At 43.9% G+C, this 20,484-nt stretch overlaps 1 protein-coding gene across 3 annotated transcripts in view; it reads left to right on the top strand.

The window, feature by feature from the left end:
- The window catches only part of ALKBH8 (alkB homolog 8, tRNA methyltransferase), a 61,822-nt gene extending 44,027 nt beyond the window's left edge, over positions 1 to 17,795 (top strand). For all 3 annotated transcript variants that reach the window (XM_054086339.1, XM_054086328.1, XM_054086349.1), the window contains exons 11-12: positions 8,890 to 9,039; positions 10,168 to 17,795. In XM_054086339.1, the coding sequence (XP_053942314.1) occupies positions 8,890 to 9,039; positions 10,168 to 10,737 (720 nt within the window). In that variant the 3' untranslated portion in view covers positions 10,738 to 17,795. The remainder of the gene's footprint in view (positions 1 to 8,889; positions 9,040 to 10,167) is intronic.
- The last annotated feature ends 2,689 nt before the right edge of the window (positions 17,796 to 20,484 follow it).

Below are 20,484 nucleotides of genomic sequence, written 5' to 3'. Positions count from 1 at the left end.
TACTGGTGATGTGTTATCAGTGGGTGTCACTTAGATCACCCATCATAGATATGAGTAGTTGTCGCTGGTGAGGACAGTGAGATGATCCAAGGAGACCTGATGGTTTGGGAGCAAGTTAAACTACAGCAATCTGTTTTCTGCTGAGAAGACAGAATACTTTGGGCACATTTCATGCCATATATCAGATGGAACTTATCACAAAATGCCAGAAAGCCAAGCACTGATCAGCACACGCAGCAATAGGGTCAAATTCTTCTAAGAGACATAAGTTCACTTTGTTTGTAGATGATACAAACCCTCATTTTTTGTCCTGAAAGAAAGTTCCAGTGGGCAGGATTTAGAAAGGCATTTTCTTAGGGTCAGCTTTTTAGAGAGTGAACTGTTCTGATGATTTTTTTTGTGCATCTTCCTCCAAAGCAACTGGTAATGGCTACTAATCAAAGCAAGGTACTACTTTAAATGTTTTGCTATTTCTGTGACTGCAGAAGGGAGTGACGTCAGTTCTATATTTTGTGGATTTCAGTTTCTGGGAAATTTATTCCTTAATGGAATTAAATGAATAATTCATTTATTCCTTAATGGGAAATTGGTACTTGGCTATTCCTTAATGGGATTTTCACCTTTATTCCCTTGCCGTACTCTTCTATAGGAAGTACTGTAGAACAAGTGTTAGCAGAATATTAGTATTTTTACTAGTTTCTCATCTTCTTGGTGTGGTGACTGCATTGGATGAGTCACTCGGTTCAGCCACCCTTTTTATCTGAGGGAAAAATGAGCAGTCTTTTCCAGTTTTTGTTATCCTCTTGTGTTCTTATTTGGGCTTAACAGAAAGGTCTGATTATATAGTGCCATTTCTTATATTGTGTCGCTTCCATTTACCATGAGTTGGGCCTGGATCCAAGAGTGAGAGGTTAAAGAATATAGTTTGTGTATCAGGTACATCATTGGGATAAGGAGAGTGCTCTCTAGATGCAGGGCATCAGTTTCGTATTACTCATTCCTCTTGACTTGGGGGCAGAAAGTCCAGGCAGAAGCTTAAGAAGTTGCTGCAGCCTTTACTTCACAGCAATTGCTGTGGCTCTTGGTAAGTTTTTAGGCACAGTGCACTGGAGCTCTTTGCCTTGGTCCTGTTAGGAAAGAAGCAATACAGCAAAACTAATCTGTTGATGCACTGGAAGGCTGTGATGCCATCCAGTGAGACCTGGACAGGCTGGAAAGTTGGGCAAGGAGGAGCCTCATGAAGATTAACTAAGGCAAGTACAGCGTCCTGTACCTCAGGAGGATTAACCCCCTACAGCAATACAACTTAAGGGTTGACCTACTGGAAAGCAGCTCTGTGGAGAAGGACCTGGAAGTCCAGGTGGACAGCAAGCTAACCATGAGCCAATAATGTGCCTTCGTGGCCAAGAAGGCCAGTGGTGTCTTGGGGTGCATTAAGAAGAGACTGGCCAGCAGGTTGAGGGAGGTTATCCTCCCCCTCTGCTCTGCCCTAGTGAGGCTGCATCTGGAGCACTGTCTCCACTACTGGCTTCCCCAGCTCAAGAAAGGCAAGGAACCACTGGAAAGAATCCAGTGGAGGGCTACGAAGATGATCGGGGGACTGGAGCATCTGTCTCATGAGAAAGGGCTGAAGGATCTGGGTCTGTTTAACCTGGAGAAGAAAAGACTGAGAAGGAGCCTTATCAATGCTTATAAATACCTCAAGGGCAAGTGTCAAGAGGATGGGGCCAGATTCTTCTCAACAGCGCCCAGTGACAGCACAAGGGACAAAAACTCAAACGCAGCAAGTTCCACCTGAACATGAGGAAAAACTTATTTACTGTGAGGGGAACAGAGCATTGGAACAGGCTGCCCAGAGAGGTCGTGGAATCTCCTTCTCTGGAAATACTCAAAACCGACCTGGACGCTTTCCTGTGCAATCAGCTGTAGGTGACCAGCTTTAGCAGAAGGGTTGAACTGGATGATCTCCAGAGGTCACTTCTAACCCCTACCATTCTGTGATTCTGTGAATGCTGTGAAATTAGGAGTTATTTAGGGTTTGGGTAGAGCTGTCAGTACAGCCATGTAGCTTGTAGTGTTTTGTCTCGGAAATCCTGAAAACCTGAGGCAAGCACTTCCCAAAAGCAACCGATGTGCTATAAAGGTTGCTGTACATATTTAGATCATAGAATCATAGACTAATTTGGGTTGGAAGGGACTTGAAGATCATCCAGTTCCAACCCCCCTGTCATGGGCAGGGACGCTTCCCACCAGACCAGGCTGCCCAAAGTCCCATCCAACCTGCCCTTGAACACCTCCAGGGATGGGGCAACCACAGCTTCTCTGGGCAGCCTGTGCCAGTGCCTCACCACTCTCATCGTGAAGAAATTCCTCCTGATGTCTAGTCTAAATCTGCCCTTTTCCAGTTTATACCCATTGTCCCTAGTTGTATTACTACAAGCCTTTGTAGAAAGTCCATCCCCAGCTTTCTTGGAAGCTCCCTTCAGGTACTATAAGATCTCCTCTTACAGAGCCTTCTCTTCTCCAGGCTGAACAACCCCAACTCTCTCAGCCTGTCTAGATGTGATAGCTTAAGTAGCAGCACTAATGGTAGATCAAAGCTAAGGTAGCTCTCTTGATGGTTTTAATCTTCAGAGTCTGTCTGAAAGTGTCTCCCCCGTGGCCTATTGTATTTGCTTCAGTTTCTTTGGGTGATTACATATAACCTTGAGCATGGTTGTGTGACAATGAAGTGCACAAGTCTAGCTACACTTAACGAAAATGACAGTGCTGTAATGGCTGCACTATTCTGACACGGGGAAAAAGCAGCAATTTCATGACAAACAAGTTCACATTAAGAGTGTTCGAGTGAGAGATGGAATCCAAGTCTGATGTAGTTAGGACAAAGACTGGAGAAAGATTGGATTTAATAAAGTTTCAGATTACTTTTTTCTTGTTCTATCTCACCCAGCTTTTTTATTGTTTGAATAAATGTGAAAGATAGGAATGGTTTTAGATTTGGGGTTTCTTTTTGTCACAATCCCCTCTCCACACAACTTCATTTGGGGAAATTATTGTAACAGTTTATATTTAAGTGCTTTCAAGCTTAACATTCGTATCTGTAAGCAGGGCATTTATTTTTACAGAACGCTATGTTTCAGCCTTACCCATCCTCCATCACCACAAGGGTTTCATTCCAGTGCCAGCTGATGTCATTGCAATGTATCTTATCAATTTTTATGAGCTTTAGCTCTGTCTCCCAGTTTCCAGTGTTCAGGTAGGTGTTGTGATGCGGAAATCCCCACAGGAACATCTAGCATCCTCACGAGGCAAGGATGTGAGTGAAAGGCATTGAAGCCTTTCAACTTTGTCATTTTACACTTTTAATTGAAATGATAAACTGGTGGGAAATCCAGTGACAAACAACTGAATATACCGCTGGGCAGATATTTTTTTCTTTATCTATAAAGAAATGATTCTCCTTGCCAGAGTACTGATGGTAGGAATAAAAACGTAGTGATGGGATGAGATGGGGTGGCTTTAAATTGAAAGGGGGAAGATTTAGATTGGACATTAGGAAGAAATTCTTGGCCATGAGGGTGGTGGGGCTCTGGTACAGGTTGTCCAGGGAAGTTGTGGCTGCCCCATCCCTGGAAGTGTTGAAGGCCAGGTTGGATGAGGCCTTGAGCTGCCTTATCTAGTGAGAGGTGTCCCTGCCCATGGCAGGGGGGTTGGAACTAGATGATGTTTAAGGTCCCTTCCAACCCAAACTATTCTATGATTCTATGAATGTAGGAGCCCGAATGCCTTATTAGTATAGACTTTGCTATTTCTGTAGCTCGTGTCATTCAAAGGTAACCAGCAATATTGCTGGTATTTCACACGACTTTGTGAAACACCCTTTTACTGTGAGACGTGCATCTCTTTATTTTCTGCGTTACTGTCCCAAACTGCGATCTGCTGGAACTGGGTGGAAGTTTGATTTTGCCGGGGTATGGGGAAGTGAGAGGATCATAGAATCATAGAATAGTTTGGGTTGGAAGGGACCTTAAACATCATCTAGTTCCAACCCCCCATAGCAGGGACACCCCACTAAATCAGGCAGCCCAAGGCCCCATCCAACCTGGCATTGAACACCTCCAGGGTTCCCTGAGCAACCTGTTCCAGTGTCTCACCACTCTCATGGTGAAGAAATTCTTCCTAATGATACTCTGAATCTGCCCCTTTCCGGTTTATACCATATTATGTACCACTTCAAAGAGCCAATGATGGACTGAAGTGAAGCGCTAACTCTGTAGTAAAACCGTGTCTGCTGCCGAACCGCATCGATTAATCTGACGATGGATGATGAAGATTTGCTGCGGAATGGTTGCATGGTGGTGGGTAGGTTTTGGTTACACTGGGTCCATGTTGATTGAGAATAGATTTTCTGTCCAAAAGACTTAGTAGTGGAAGACTTAGTAGTGGGTAAAAGGAAGAGGAACAAAACTAACTTGCAGGAGTGTATTTGGAGACAGTTCACTGTATTTTAGTGATCAGAGAGTGACGCAGAAGAACCTTTTCTGCCCTTTTCTCTTAAGGAGCAGGAATCATTAGAAAGATGGGCAATCCGGGATGAAGAGAGCTCAGAAGACACTAGGCAACTGCAACAGAAAACCAGAATGAACGCTGAACTGCTTAATCTGGTTTTGACACTTTGTAATTTAGAAATGAACTTCACATTTTAGACATAGCACTTTAGACATCGCAGACACCCTGTTTCTAGGCAATGGAAAACCAAAACAGTACGTGAAGGGAACGCTAAAGTCCTGACTCAGACCAACTGGAGCAAGGAGATTTGTCTGTCTTGCTGTGGCTGTGATGGTGTCACTTTTTCTATGTGTGTGTGTTTGCTGGAATGTAATTTGGTTCCTTGAGGCTCTCATGCTATTAGTTATAGCTGAAATGTTTCTCAGGGGAGCCACATAATTCCATTTGGTGGCTGGATTTCAGAATTAGATGTTGTTTTCTTCATCAATTTCTAATGTGCTGAATCAATCAGGTTTCCAGGTACTTAAATGAACTAATTCTAGCAGGTAGATCTAGTTACAATAAGATAACATAGAAAGAAAATATGTAATGTTAGGCAACATCGACCTGTCTTTACCTGTTTTTATTTAAGCTTGCAAGAGAATTTATCTCTTGCAGATTTGCAGGACCATTACAAAGCAAGCTGTTTATTTCTCTATTCCAAATCCCTGCATTAAGCAGATTTTAGAAAACTTAGTTTCACTACTCCTGACTGAAACAGTGGAAGTCAAGATACCTGGGAACACAAAGGAGGAGGATGTGTGTTACCCCATTCCCAGGAAGTCAGTAAAGAGCTGCTGCAAACTGAGACAAATCAGTTAGGTTTGCTTCTCCCTTCTCTTATCCTCTTTTATCTCAGTCTTTTTTGGTACTTCCATTAGTCTGAAGGTTTGTGATACCCATCGTGCCCTAAAGAGAGGGGGCTCTATGCTAGAACATTAACACGCTTTTGCCAGTTTCCTAAGTTTTGTGTTTTCTGGGATTCTAGTTGGAGTTACAGGCTTCCGTACCAATACAGATGTCCTGGTTTGAAACAGAAGCTGAGTGCAGTTAGTGTTTATCCAGGCACAATGAAAACCATTGCCTGAAATCCCCTATTTAAAATGTAAGTGGATTCTGAGCCTCAGTACGTGTGTCAGTGGCCACTCTGGAGCGCCTGTGAGCCACTGTCACAAGAAGCAGTGGAGGATAGGGTGGAGGTCCCTGCCAAAAAGTCAAGGATGTGGGGAATGGTTGCTTGGAGTAAAATCTGAGAAACTGAGAAGCCAGCCTCCTTCAAGGAAGTACTAAAAGGTGTGAAGCAACCTGCTGAGGGGCAGACTGGCTAAGAGATGGATTCAGCCCAACAGCCGGTCATGCTCTTTGAGATATGTATGAGAAATTGGGAGGTTTGAGCAAGGAAAACTGGGAAACAAGTGTAAGAAATTATTAGGGTAACTTACAGATAATAAGAAATAGAGAACCTTTGTGATATATGTGACTAGGATCACTGAAATGCACTGGAGTCTGTTGGGTTTGGACACTGAATTAGTAGCAATTTGTCTACCTTTTTTCACTCTTCTAGAACAGATTTCAGCAGGACAGTATCCTTTGTGCTGAGCGTCAGAATTGGAGAGATGAACAGCCAAAAATTAAAGCACTCCAGTTATATTTTGAGATTTTTTTTAAATGTTTTGATTACATGATTAGAGAAAAATAAAAACTGTTCTAAACTAGAACTTCCCTTTGAACTGTTTTTCTGTAAGTGAAGCTTCATCACATCAAAGCTTCTGTGTGCTTCAGAAGGTAGGAATCAGTAGCAGAATTGGGAAAAGTTGAGTTAGGGGTCTCTGCCCCTCGCTGTAAATGTTTTCTGTACTCATAGAGATCGAAGAGAGGTTCATTTCCCGGCTGTTAGCTGGCATTGCAGCACTGAAGTTCCCTGCTTCTTACTGGCTTATTATTTTCTTAGCAACTGAAACCAGCGTATTTTGGATTTTAGTGAATGCATATTTCTTGTAAGCTAGAAAATGCAGGAATGTGGTGATTATAATTCTTTTAAAATACCATGCAGAGATAATTCTAGTGAGGATGCTAAATGTGCTTAGCTCCAGCACCAGGCGTATGTGTGGTGACTCCCTGTGTTCAGTATTTATGCATATATGCCTATATAGTGCCTATTATAGTTTACATTTAAAAACATGTAAAGTTTTAGCCCAATATACCTATTTTAGAGCAGTTGTGATCCATACAAAGTGATCTATTTCAAGGTCTCGATTTTCATGGCAAAACGGAACCTTTTTGCTTTGGATGTAGATTCACTTTAATAAGTATGACAATACAAGTAAGCCTGACTTCATAATTATTTGATATAATTTAGATGCAAATGAGGACTTCACATTCTGGCAGTCTCATGCCTTTGTTCTCATCCTCAGTTCATTGGATTTCATCAGCACGCGGTGTAGTCCTTTTTCAAGGTCATGTTGGGAGGGGAGGATTGAGTTCTATTATCCAGCCTGGTTTGACTATAGGCATGCAGGGCTGAAGCAATGCTTTCTGGGAAAGCTTGTTGTCAGTGGAAGTTGCAAGTATTCTTCCCCCTTCCTTCTGCCAGCAGTGAATTTGGTCCTTTGAGTCTTATTAAATGCTGCATGCTAATGTCTTAATTGCAAAAGTAGTTGAAGGCACTGGTAATGAGGCGTGGAATCTCTAACCTGCAGGTTGTCAGCTAAATCCATTCCATGATGGGAGTAATTTAAAGACACTTCAGTTGGCTTCCAGTGTGAAATGATGGGGATTTATGTTTACTTCCAAGTAAACAAGAGTTTCCTTTTTTTAATCATAAATAACACTATTCACTCAGCGCTTCAGTAAGCTCAGAGACAAGGGCGAGGAATAAAGTGGAAGAAAGCAGTACTAGGGTTGATCTTTTCAGGTCTGTTTAGAGCTAGTTGTCAGGACAATGTATACATATTCACAGTATTGGTTTTGTGGAGGATTATCTTGGGTTGTCAGTTTGGCATTCTCACAACTGTTTTCATTTGCTTTGGACCAAAAGTCAGGGAACTGACTAGAAAAGAAGGTCACCTGGAAGCTTTCAAAACATATTACTGGATCAGCATTCTGGTTTTCTTCAAAACTGTGGTGATAGACTGCAAGCTGAAATAATTCGAACTGCTAAAATGAAGAGTTATAATGGAAAATAAATATATTTTCATTAATCATTGCAAAAGAGATTTTTAATTTTAGCAGTACTGTTGTCTCTTCTGGGTTGATTAACCATAGCAAGTTGTTTGCTATTCTCCTTGCATCAAGGATGGTTTAATATTCTCTCTGTGTCAAATGCAATAAACACTGTCAGCAGTAATTATTTAGGATTCTCAGTCTGTTGTCTACTATCTACTTGTTGCTGATCATTGAAAACAAAAATAAATTTAATACACTCATGTAAGCTGAGTTTGATATATGACTTGGTAGCGGGGCTTTGGTTTGAGTACTTAATGTGGGCGGCAGACATGGAAATGAGGGTGGCATATACCTTGATGCATTTGTTCTTTCAGGAGGGTTTTGATCAGTTTGGATTTGTTGTTTTTATGCAAGCATGTAAAAGAACTCTCCTAGATGATTTTTCTTAACATTTTTGACCTGGACACTGGGTAAGGTTCAAAGAGAGAAAAAAAAAAAGAAATATTTTATGAGGTGTCCTGAAACGGTTCCTAGAATTCACTTTATTTGGTCTGGAAAATTATGTGCTAAAATTTTTGTGTATTGTGATGATGAGGTTGAAGAGGACTATGCCCAAGCACTTCTGTACTTACACTGAAAGGATGAAACCTGGGTGATTAGTGACGCTGTGCGACTTATTTCAGTGATGCTACCAGGGCCACCAGATTGTCATTTACATTCGCAGATTCAGCTTATGCAAGTTCAGTATTTGCCTGCTTCAAATGGCTTCTACAAATGGCAATTTGATAGGAAAAGAATATACTGAGGTTAGGTCAGGTCTCTTCTCATTTTGCTGGGGTCAAGATACATTAAGAGCCAGTTTTGACGAACAGTTACATTTAAACCTGTTCTGTGCTAAGCTGGATCAAAATCAGGGTACTATAACGAGCTAATACCCGGTCTACCATCTTTGTTTCCAGTAACCATCAGGTTTTTAATTTTTACCTATACCTGGGAACCATATATTCCTCTTACTTAAGGCAATTTTCTCACACTCGTTTTCATGTTAAAGTAAAATGTGTTACCTCAGCAGGAGACTGTGATGGCTCTATTGCTGTAAGCATCAAGCGAAAAATCATTTTCCAGTCTTGTAATTATCCTCTTATGAAAAGCTTAATGAAACTCTTGCTGTTACAGATTGGCTGTGATCGCAGCAAAAACCTGGTGGATATTTGTGGAGAAAAAAATTTCCAGGCTTTTGTCTGCGATGCCCTGTCGGTGCCAATCTGCAGTGGTTCTTGCGACGCCTGCATCTCTATTGCTGTAATCCACCATTTCTCAACAGCGGTGAGTCACCCCTCTCTGTGCTTCACTGCACTGTTTTTTTGCTGTGCAGAGCTACTAATGTTATTTAAAAAAACCCTGCTAGTCTGGGCTCATGGAATAAAAAAGAAAGAATAGAATGCAGGGAAATTGAAGGTTTGCACTTGGTGTATGCAGTTGTGAGAGCAGAGTTAGGCTGTTCATAGAATCATAGAATCACTTGGTTGGAAAAGACCTTTGAGATCATCGAGTCCAACCATACCTGTCCACTACTAAACCAGATCCCCAAGCATCTCAGCTATCCATCTTTTAAATACCTCCAGGGGTGGTGACTCAACCACCTCTCTGGGCAGCCTCTGCCAGTGCCCGAGAACCCTTTCAGTGAATAATTTTTTCCTACTGTCTAATCTGAACCTCTCCTGGTGCAACTTGAGGCCATTTCCTCTTGTCCTATCGCCTGTCACTCGGGAGAAGAGAGCAAATAGACACTGGTAAGGTCTCCCCTCAGCCTCCCTTTCTCCAGGCTAAACAACCCAAGTTCCAGCAGACGCCTCTCTTAACCCTCTTCTCCAGCCCCTTCACCAGCTTCGTTGCCCTTCTCTGGACATGATCCAGCACCTCAATGTTTTTCTTGTAATGAGGGGCTCAAAACTGAACACAGTATTCAAGGTGTGACCTCACCAGCACTGAGAACAGGGGCACAATAATTTCCTTGGTCCTGCTGGCCACACTGTTTCCGATACTGGCCAAGATGCCATTGGCCTCTTGTGCTGATGCTGCTTCTTAAGCTTTCTCTTTGTATTCTCCCTCTGCTTATTAGGTGCTCTTAGGGCGTGCGTCATCAGGAATGGTAGATCTGGATGAGGCATTTTGGATACTGAGCAGCCTTCTTGAAGAAGCATGTGTCATTTCCAGCTGGGCTGATATGTCCCAGAAATCTGCTCAGCACAGCACTGTTTTCAAACTGAAAGAGAATTGTGTTCAGAAAAGTGTCTTAGCTTGCATGTAGCGATGGACAAGAAGATTAATAATGGAAAAAATTAGTTTGATTTTTATTGTATCTTTGAGGGATGGTAAGGAGGAATTGCTGCCATTCTGTCTCCTGTGTCTTTGTTTATGTAGTAGCTTCACACTTTTGCTTTTCCTTTATAGGAGAGAAGACTGGCTGCTATCCGTGAACTAGCCCGGCTTCTAAGACCTGGTGGAACAGCACTCATTTATGTCTGGGCGATGGAACAAGAATACAAAAACCAGAAGTCTAAATACCTTAAGGAAAAGAGTGGTAGTAAAGACAAGGAGGAGGAAATCGGTACTGGCACAACCCAGAGACTGCTTAGTGATCAAATGCCTAATAACAGCAGCCAAGACTCAGCATGTTCCGACCGACTCCTTAATGACTCAAAGGACAAAGGCTGTGACGCAAAGGCAGTCACAGGCTCCAGACTGCCTGTTCACACTAACCGAACCTCCTTTCACTCTCAAGATATGCTCGTTCCATGGCACCTGAAAGGTGACACTGAAAAGAAAGGGGGAAGTGTCAGTACAACGTCGTTTCCAGCTGGCTTGAAGGAAATGCAAGATCTCAGCTCTGTTTTCCACCGTTATTACCATGTGTTCTGTGAAGGGGAGCTGGAAGCATCATGCAGATTGTTGGATTGTGTGAGAGTTCAAAAGAGTTACTATGATCAGGGCAACTGGTGTGTGGTTCTGGAGAAATTGTAGCCTGTGGTGTTTCTTCCACTATTTGTGGTGATTTATTTGTTTTTTACAGTGTAAAAGGTATTTTTAATGCAGGCTGCCGCTATTACCTCTTTTAAAATAGCGGAATAAAGATTGTTTATTGAATTAATAATAGGAACTGACACTATGTGCATATGTTAACAAAATAATGGCCAAACTCATACTACCTCTGCAGAGTATTTATTTTACTTTTGTGAATTACAATGAAGAGGATTCAGTGGGAAAATACTGGCCATGGAAAGCAGTAAGGTCGTTGTTGAGCTGGTATAGCTGTAGTGGCCTCCTTACAGCCCACAGCTAATTGGAATGGTGCTCTGGACGGAAATAATAAGGCTGTTTTGGGATGAAACTGTGGATCAGGGAGAAAGGAGTGGATGGCATGTGAAGCAGTTTAGCTGAAGAGTCAAAATATTTCCTAAAGTTCAGTAGAGGGTCCTGCCTGTTTTGGTGTCTGTCAGGGATCTCAAGTCTCTTTCAGTTTAGAATTTAGTCTCTTTTCTTGGTGATACTACTAAAGATTTCCTCAAGGGAAACTGGAAAGTCAGTGGAGCAGCACAGCCCTTTTTCTTCTCCGTGACCTTAAAGCACCCACAGCTCATGGTGTCACTCCCCCGATTTCTTTAGCTTTTCATTGTAGTGTTGTTTGAAAGCTCCTCTGAGGTGTGAGGTTGCCCAGCTGGAATATCCTGACCAGCTGTGCTAAATGCCTGCCCTCCTTTGAGCGCAGGGCTCTGTGCCTGCAGAACCAAGACTCATGGTGTGGTGCCAGCTTGGATGCCCCTGATTAAAAAACAGAAAAAAGATTGAAGTGAAGGCAATATTGGTGCAAATTTCTGCAGGGTGGTCTCCATCCCTAAATGCTAGCAGTGGAACAAGACTGGAACACGCTGCCCAGGGACGTGATTGAGTCGCCTTCCCTGGAGGTGTTTAAGGAACGGGTGGGTGAAGTGCTTGGGGACATGTTTTAAGGGAGTGTTAGGAATGGTTGGACTCGATGATCCAGTGGGTCCTTTCCAACCTGGTGATTCTATGATTCTCTGACTTATTTGTTATGAGTCGAACGAGGAGCTGGAGTAGACAGGAGCTGATGGTGGGCTGGCTGACTCACAGCAGCCATTGCTACTGTTGCTTGCAATGACCAGCACAATTTATTGATGCAGCACTTGTTCTGTCAAAGGAGCGTGCCACCTGCAATGCATTTCCAGAATTAAAATACAATGGACTGACTTTTGCAAGGTGAGTGGCTACTGGGGCCTCTGAAAACCAGTACTGCTAGGCTATGCCGTCGTTGTTCTTTTCACTTATTCATCTCCTGTAGTCCTGGTGAGATCTGTGGTATAGGCAGGTTGTTGCCATTGTAACTAACGGTGTCTAAATCATGGTGCCTATCCTAAATCATGAGGACTTGGAGGACAGCTGTGTGGCCTGGACCTATTCCTGCCTGCCTCAGACTTGCAGGTTAAAGACAGAGTTGCTGTGCTGGCAGCCTGCTCCCAGTCACCATTTCTTGTAGGCTCTGTCATATAATGGAAAAAATCTGAGAGGAACAACAGTGGCAAGAGAAAAGCTTCATCTGGCCTTGCCTTGCTTTCTGTCTGCTTCCAAAGAGTCCTTGGGGAAGACAATCTCATTCTTCAGCTGCATCTGTTGTCTGTGTAGCAGCACCTCTGTCCTAGCTGATTTTTGAGCCACAGGGAAGCAGAGAGGCATGTCCATGGCAGATGAGGCTTCTTGGACACGTTCAGGAGTTGTTTGCACTCATTCAATAAATACCACAAGAGTTGGGAAGCGTTGGACTTCCCATGCACATGTAGTTTGGCTCTTTTGGTATTGCAGTGTGACTGGTGCATTTGTGTGGGAGGAACCTTCCTTTCTTCTTGATGACATCTGTGATCAGGCTGTTGGGCATTTGCTGATCCAGACCTCGTGATGTCAACAGGCCCTGATGTTGTCAGGGGAGACACAGAGCTGGAAAATGAAGAACTAACACTTGCTCATGCAGTTTCTGTCACAGGAGCAACTCACTGTTTGAACAGTGCTCCCCGTCTGCAGGTACACAGGGGAAGGCAGTTGTCACTCCAAGCCTTGATTTAAAAAGTCCATGATGCAGAAACTGAGTCCAAAGAATGAAGTTGATGCCATAGGCAGAGATCGGAATGTGATCCATTCCTTGACTGTAATGCAGGACCGAGCTACTCATCTGATCTTAAAACACTGACAGCATAGCAAACTGTTCATTTTCCACATCCAGACGACCATCGCAGATGGAGTGGTGCATTTCACTGGTAAGAGAGAAGGAGCAATGTGTTTATTGATATAAAACAAAGTTTGATAGTAAATATGACAGTGGTTTACAAGGTTTGATGGCAAGGTGCACCTGATTATTTACTGCATAGACGACAGGGTCAGACAAAACTGTCAGGGAGATCCTCCCATTGAGCCACAAGGCTCAGAAAGGACTTCCTTCCTTTCTAAACTCCTTCTCAGGGAGAAGTTTAGGTGCGACTGAATCAAGATTTACCCTCAGACCCGGTCAGCAGTTTATCTCTAAAGGATTATATATGTGCAATCAGTCCTTCATATCACTTAGCTAAGATCTCAGAGTTAGCACGCTGTTAGTCAACGAGGATCTCTTGTGGCAAGGAATCTCTCAACCTCAAAAAGTAACCTTGAGAGGCATCCATAATCAAGGAGAGAAACTGGAGAGCAGCCCAGTGCCATGCAGGAGAGCTTGATAGTCTCTGGGCTGTCCGCTGTGGAGTAAGAAGCTGGACGACTTGTCATATTTGCATACTGACTGCGGATGCCAGTTTCTTCCAGAGCTGGCTTGAGTTGGGCACCAACCAGCACAGTAGCCAAGTGGGCGCATTACCATAGATTATCCCTGGGCTATTGTGGTGTTATCTGTGTCCCTTGAATCCACCTGAAGCCAGATGGATGCAACCATCAGACCAAACACATCATGACCACTCCTGGTGCTTATTTCCTGATCAGGGTTATGGGCAAATGTCTGGGTGGTGTTTATGTGTGTGCATAACAGCCTAGCAAACTGTTCATTTCCAACCTCCAGACCACTGCCTCTTCCCTGCCCGTGCCCAGAGTGAGGCTTCTCCGCACTATCAGAATGAGAGGGGCTAATTGTGGCTCTTGCAGTCAGTATGGAGGTTCCCATACACTGAAGTGTAGCCTAGAGGCAGTGATCCTTTATGTTTGAGAAGTCACTGGGGCTGATACCTGTTCTCTGGCTGTGCTTTTTGCTTCTCCTTTGCCCGTTGTTTGTCTCTTACTAATTATTGCTGTTTGCTGTTTTCTTCTTCTTTTGTCCTAAATGGGAACTTGTCCTTGGTTCTGCTCCCAGCTGGGCAAGACAGCAGCACTGGGAAAACATGCAGGAGTGTGCTATGAGTGAATGGCAACACTGAATAATAGATAGGGAGCGTACAAGAAAGCTGGGGAGGGACTTTTTACAAGGGCATGGAGTGATAGGATGAGGGGGAATGGCTTTAAGTTGGAAGAGGGAAGATTTAGATGGGATATGAGGAAGAAATTTTTCACAAGAGGGTGGTGAGGCACTGGCACAGGTTGCCCAGGGAAGTTGTGGATGCCTCATACCTGCAAGCATTGAAGGACAGCTTGGATGGGGCCTTGAGCAGCCTGGTCTGGTGAGAGGTGTCCCTGCCCATGGCAGGGGATTGGAAGTGGATCTGTAAGGTCCCTTTCAACCCAAACTATTCTATGATATTCGAGCTAAGAAAACTTAATGAAATGTGGCAAATCAACTGTGAGACCTGGGCTGTTATTTTACTTATACTTGGCGTGGCATGCTGCTGAGAAACTTGCTTACCGGTTAATAAGACTGCACTTGTGTTTTGCAGGGGCGCCCCAGCATGCTACCTCCCTGCTGCAGTACTTCCTAGAAAGTTGCATTTCCCGCTGAGGGCCTGTTTTCAGAAGAGTCCTGCATAACCCAGTTCTGCATCAACGTTCCTGAGCACTGGGCTTCAGCTCTGGGATGCTGTGTTTGAGTGCAGCAGCACACCTGGTACCCAGGTGGGCTGTGGGAGTGGAGTGAGCCCAGGCAGCTCCCCAGGGTAGTGACAAGCAGCATCAGTAAGTCAATGGTGACGGAGGGCAAGGACAGTCTCTACTGGGTATCTGTACAACAACTAACTCACTAAACCAGGCTGCCTTTTATTTCTCATTACTTACAGAAAGTAGGAGGACCTCATCTCTTATAATCTTTATCTGTGTGGGCATGTTTTTGTTGGTGCCTGGATGCCTGCTGAGTGCACAGCAGCATTTACCTGGATGTGCATTTTCCACAAGGATATATAGTCTGCTCACAAGAAATGCAAGGACTGCTTGAGACAGTCCAAAATGCTGCTGTGTCTTGACCTTGTGTGACAGATGAAGAATCGGGTCTGCAGAAGTACTCGATTATTCAATATTGAATCATAGAATGGTTTGGGTTGCAAGGAACCTTAAAGATGATCCAGTTCCACCCCCACTGCCATGTGCAAGGATACCTCCCACTATATCAGGCTGCCCGAGGCCCCATCCAACCTGGCCTTGAACACCTCCAGGGATGGGGTATCCACCATTTCCCTGGGCAACCTGTTTTCAGTGTCTCACCACTCTCATCATGAAAAATTTCTTCCAAATGTTTAGTTTAAACATTCCCCCTTCCAACGTACTCTTTTCCTGACTGAGGAGAGCACAGGATGCTGCCTTCAGATTAACCACTGGCTCTGATCTGGGCATGGTGTTAAGTGCTTTCCTAACCTAGGGCTCAAATGTACCAAGTAGACACAAATTCTGAACAATTGATTGTGGACTTCGTGTAACAGAGGTCTATTCTTCTCAGGCCATGTGGCTTCCCCCAGACCTCTGCTGTTTCCCTCTGCTTCACCGGCAGAGGCAGCATTAGACAGTGTCTGGTGTGGCATTAAGCATTTCTGGACTGCCAAGGCTTATTAATGTCATTTCTTGACTGATGCATAAACGAAGAGATCAGATTCTCTCTTCCTCCAGTTCTGCAGTGAAGCACCTGGGATGTCCAAGGTAAAAGTCAGACTTTGCTATTGGCCTCTGAATACCATCAATATTCCTGCTGTGAGGTGTTCCCTTCAGACAGCTGCTTTTAGCTAAGTCACAGCAGCATTTCCCATCCATTCAGCCCTGAGCCAGAGCAGAAACTGTCACCTTACCTGTCTTGGGCAGGCTGGTGGTGATGCATCTGAGCTGATTCTGGTTCTAGAAGGGTGTTCTGGCATGGAGAACACTGGCTTGGGCAATGTTGATGTGTGGGATTGAACATGCTGCACATAACTCATTACCAAAGGGGATTTTCCTGGTGTTCCTAAGGGCTGTGAGCCGGAGGCTGGTCCCAGGAGCATGTCAGTTCTTCAAAGATGTTAGAAGAGTTGAAAGAATTCTGACACCTTCTGAGGCCTGAAAATATTCTGAAATATTTCTTTGATTAAACCCAGGCAGTCTCCTCAGATGCTCTGAGAGGAATCAAGCAGAGAAGGAGAAAATGAGAAGGGAGGATGGCAGGTAGGTGTTAACAAAATGTATTGCAGAGGTTTATGGAGGATCTCATTACAACACAGAACTCCGTGTCACCACGGCTGCCCTCTGCTTGCCCCTTTCTACCTCCTGGAAATGTAATGAGCTGAAACTCCTTAAGGTCAACAGTTGGATTTAAATGTTACGTGTTTCGCAGTGCAGTGGTTTTTATAATAACTATATTCCCTTTTTGGCCTTATTTAAATAATAAATGTTCTTAAATGGTTATTCATTTGCAGTCTAGAAGATAAAGGGAAGGCTCTATGTGGGTATGACCTGTGCTGTGAATGCCAGTGTCTCTCCTGCATTGTTCCTCCCCGTGTTCCAGTTATCCTCAAAGTGCCTCAGTGCACCCAGGAGTTGGGCGGTGGGAATTTCTGCTCTGGCCCAAATGCAGCCCTTGGTTTAGTTCTGAGCATATGTAGGCAAATGTCTGGTGATGTGACCAGAGGTGGCTCGTTTGGGGGTCATTGTCCCCCTTGTTCCCAGCCTCCCGTTCCAGGAGCCACCAGGCCACCCCACCTGACCTTGCATCAGACAGGCCTTTCTGCTGATGTGTTCCACTGTCCTGCCCTGACAAAACAAGTGCTTCAGAGCGTTTGTGGACTTAAAACTGACTGCACAAATGATGGGATTTGTTTCCCCAGGGGCAGACAGAAAAATGAAACGTGCAAAGCAACAAGGGCTTCTCTTAACTTCAGAGAGGTTCTTCACACTGGTGTCCTGGTGCAATGTTGCCAGTGAAAAAAACTCCCCCAGACCTCAGGCTGGATTTCCCTGGAAGTACTCAATTTATGCTTAATAGGAAGAGGCTTAGGACAGCAGATGGCATATGCATGCCGACTGTGTTGCTTTGCTGACTGAGAGCCCAGAAAAGCTGCCTAGGGACAGCTTCTCCTCAGAGAGCTTAAAGGACTGGACATAGCAGAGTGAGCAGAAGATGAGCTCTTGTACTGCTCCTCAAGGCTATATGAAGTTAGCATAGAGGAGGATGCAGTGGGAAAGGCAATTTTCTCTGATTTGGAACTTCTCCAGCAGTTTTAACATGATGGAAGAATTCATGATGGATTTATATGTCAGTCCTTGATCAAAGCATCAAAATCTACTTGAGAATCTATTTCTGGTGAAGCTTCCAAGTGACAATTCTAAGAGAATATTGGATATTTAGGTCTTTACTGAGCAACCAAAGTCTCAGTTTTGCTACTCACTTGGGTTTTTTTTTCCTGTTTAGTGGTGTTTTTTTCAGAACTGTTTCTCTATTTTTAGTTGAGTTCATCAAGATCTTTATTTTTCTGTGCAAAACAATTTCCAACATGGTTTTGTTGAAATCTCTGATGAAAAATTTGTGGATGTGTTTAGTGAAGTTCTGTGTGTGAAAAAACAATTTCCATGTGCAAGAAACAATACAAAAACATTTAAGCTTTCATTTGAAGTAAATTCCTTGTTTATCAAACATTAAAATAAAAAGCCAATACAAACCCAAATCCCAAGTACCATCTCTCATTGCAAGTCATGCTTCAGTCATTGGGCTGGCTAGCTAGTCTGTTTTTTCCCATTTTATGGAAATCTGGGAGGGGTCTGAACATGCAGTCCACAAATTTCTCTTGTTATTGTGGCCTTATTTCTGGAAATTCCAAAAAGGGGATTTGGTTAACTTTTCTGCTTTGTCTTCTTTATAGTTAACAGTGCATACCATCTTGTCCCCTTATTTCTTTCCTTTGTAGTAATGCCTAGAAAATACTTGAGCAGTGCACTATCAAGAGTTACTGCCTGTCCCACAGCCAGGTGACTTCCTGCTCTCCTCGTCTGTATCCCTATTTCCCTCTGCCTTAATTTGTGCATTCTCTGAGGCATGTGCTCCATGTGTTTGTGTTGTGCGAGCGCAGCTGGCTCCTCCTCTCCAGCGGTATTTCACATAGTTTGGTTCCACAGGATGTTCTTCACCAGCAAAGGCAGACTGAGATGTGTTTTCTCTTAAGGTGCGGATCCCATCTCTCACCTATGCTGAAAGAGGATATTAAGAAGAATTTTTTTACTATGAGGGTGGTGAGGCACTGGAACAGGTTATCCAGAGAAGTCCTGGATGCCCCATCCCTGGAGATGTTCAAGGCCAGGTTGGATGGGTCGTTGAGCAACCTGATCCAGTGAGAGGTGTCCCTGCCCATGGCAGGGGGTTGGAACTGGATGACCTTTAAGGTCCCTTCCAACCCAAACCAATCTATGATTCTATGAAAATGCTGAGATGGCTGCACAGAGAAAAATTACATGAGATACATGATTTGTAGGAGGAAGGAGGCAGATGAGACTACCCCAGCTCAAGATTCTTCCATGGACCGATGCAGATCTGTACTGAAGGTCCAGATGCCAGGAAATGACATTTGATCCCCCCTGACACTTTTGCTTTGCCTAATCTCTCCTTATTTTTTACAAGTATATTGCTGTGTTTATAATAAGCCTTTTTAAGAGGTGGCAGCTGAATTAGAAACCATCAAGACAGAGAAATCACACATTGCTGTGTTAGCAAACAGCATTCCAGTTTCTTTCTTCTGGAAAAGCTATCAAATGGTAGGAAACATTGAAGCAGGATGAGGATTTAGGAAGATGCACAGTTCAGAAAAATTGGCCAGATATTCAGCCTTTAGCCCTGCTCTTAAAAGACAAAACAATTAATATGTATAAAAGATGTAGATATTTACGTGCAAGTCTTTTCTCCCTCATGCATTTTATGTGCTCAGAGTGGTTTGAGAGTTACAGGAATACAAAGTCTGCAGCTGAGGATAATTCACCCTTTTATCAGACTCATTGCAGACTTGTTCAAAGAGGCAATATATTAGTGATAGTTTGACAAACAGAATGGTAGTCTGATGCTGATGCAGAGAGAAGCCAATGGTTGTTCATGCTGAAAATAAAGAATCTCCTGGGTAGAATGACATTTTTTTTTAAGCTGCACCTGGATGATGGGTCCAAATCAGACCTGGCTGCTGGTAGGGTGTACATCTCTCTAGACTGGACAGAGCCAGGTCTCTCGTATCTATCCATGCTGTAACTGATTTATGATTTGATCCAGAAACGCTCAAGGTATCTCTTTGCTTCAAGGAGGCTGAAGACACCTGCATTTGATCCAGTGGGTCCTTTCCAACCTGGTGAGTCTATGGTTCTGATTGGTGTTGGGTTATTTGCTTTTATGGGGACAGCCTCAGCTCTGTGGTTGAGATGAATCGCAGAAAGTCAGATTCCCCTATAATTCTTCTGTGCCAGACGTGTAGGTCACTGAGCCCAGGAGATGAATTTACAATCCTGCATATCCTTCTGCGTGCCCTCTGATTCAGAAGCTTGAGTTCAACACAAGGAGCAGTAAATACGCAAAGTGTACTTCCTGATGAAGATGAGTGTTTGGAGTCAAGAACTCCAAGAAGCTCTTGACATCTTGATCTCCTGGCTCCTGATATATATTTCTACAGCATCACACATGGTAGATTCAGAAGTGGACCATACTTCACAAGAGGGGCTCAGTCCCAAGGAGCTGTGATGGGACTGATAGGATGCCTGGAGAATGGGTCACCTCCTGAGGCTTGAGCATAGCTTTGAAATGTAGATAGGAGGTAGGTGAAGAGCTGCTTAGTGATGGGAATGCACAAAGCAAAACTGCAAGTTCTGGAGCTACTGGAGAGAATCCAGCAGAGGACCACAAACATGAGGGGACTGAGGCATCTCTGTTATGAGGAAAGGCTAAGTAAGCTCAGTCTGTTTTGCCTGGAAAAGAGAAGACTGAGGGGGAACCTTATCAATTCTTATAAATAGCTAACGGATGGATGTGAAGAGGATGGGGCCAGACTGTTGAGAACAGGTCTGGACAACAATGTCACTGTCCATTGTTCCCAGCGACAGGACAAGGGACAATGGGTACAGAGTGGAGCACGGAAAGTTCCACCTGAACATGAGGAAAAATTTTTTTACTGTGAGGGTGACGAGAGCACTGGAACAGGCTGCTCAGGGAGGTTGTGGAATCTCCTTCTCTGGAGGTATTCAAAATCCGCCTGGATGCGTTCCTGTGCAACCAGCTGTAGGTGAACCTGCTTTAGTAGGTTAAAGGACTGGATTATCTCCAGAGGTCACTTCCAGCTCCAACCATTCTCTGGTTCTGTGAAGTGACTTGTGCAA

This window comes from Cuculus canorus, chromosome 1, assembly GCF_017976375.1.
Source record: "Cuculus canorus isolate bCucCan1 chromosome 1, bCucCan1.pri, whole genome shotgun sequence".
Lineage (NCBI taxonomy): Eukaryota > Metazoa > Chordata > Aves > Cuculiformes > Cuculidae > Cuculus > Cuculus canorus.
This window is presented reverse-complemented; position numbering and strand designations above follow the sequence as displayed.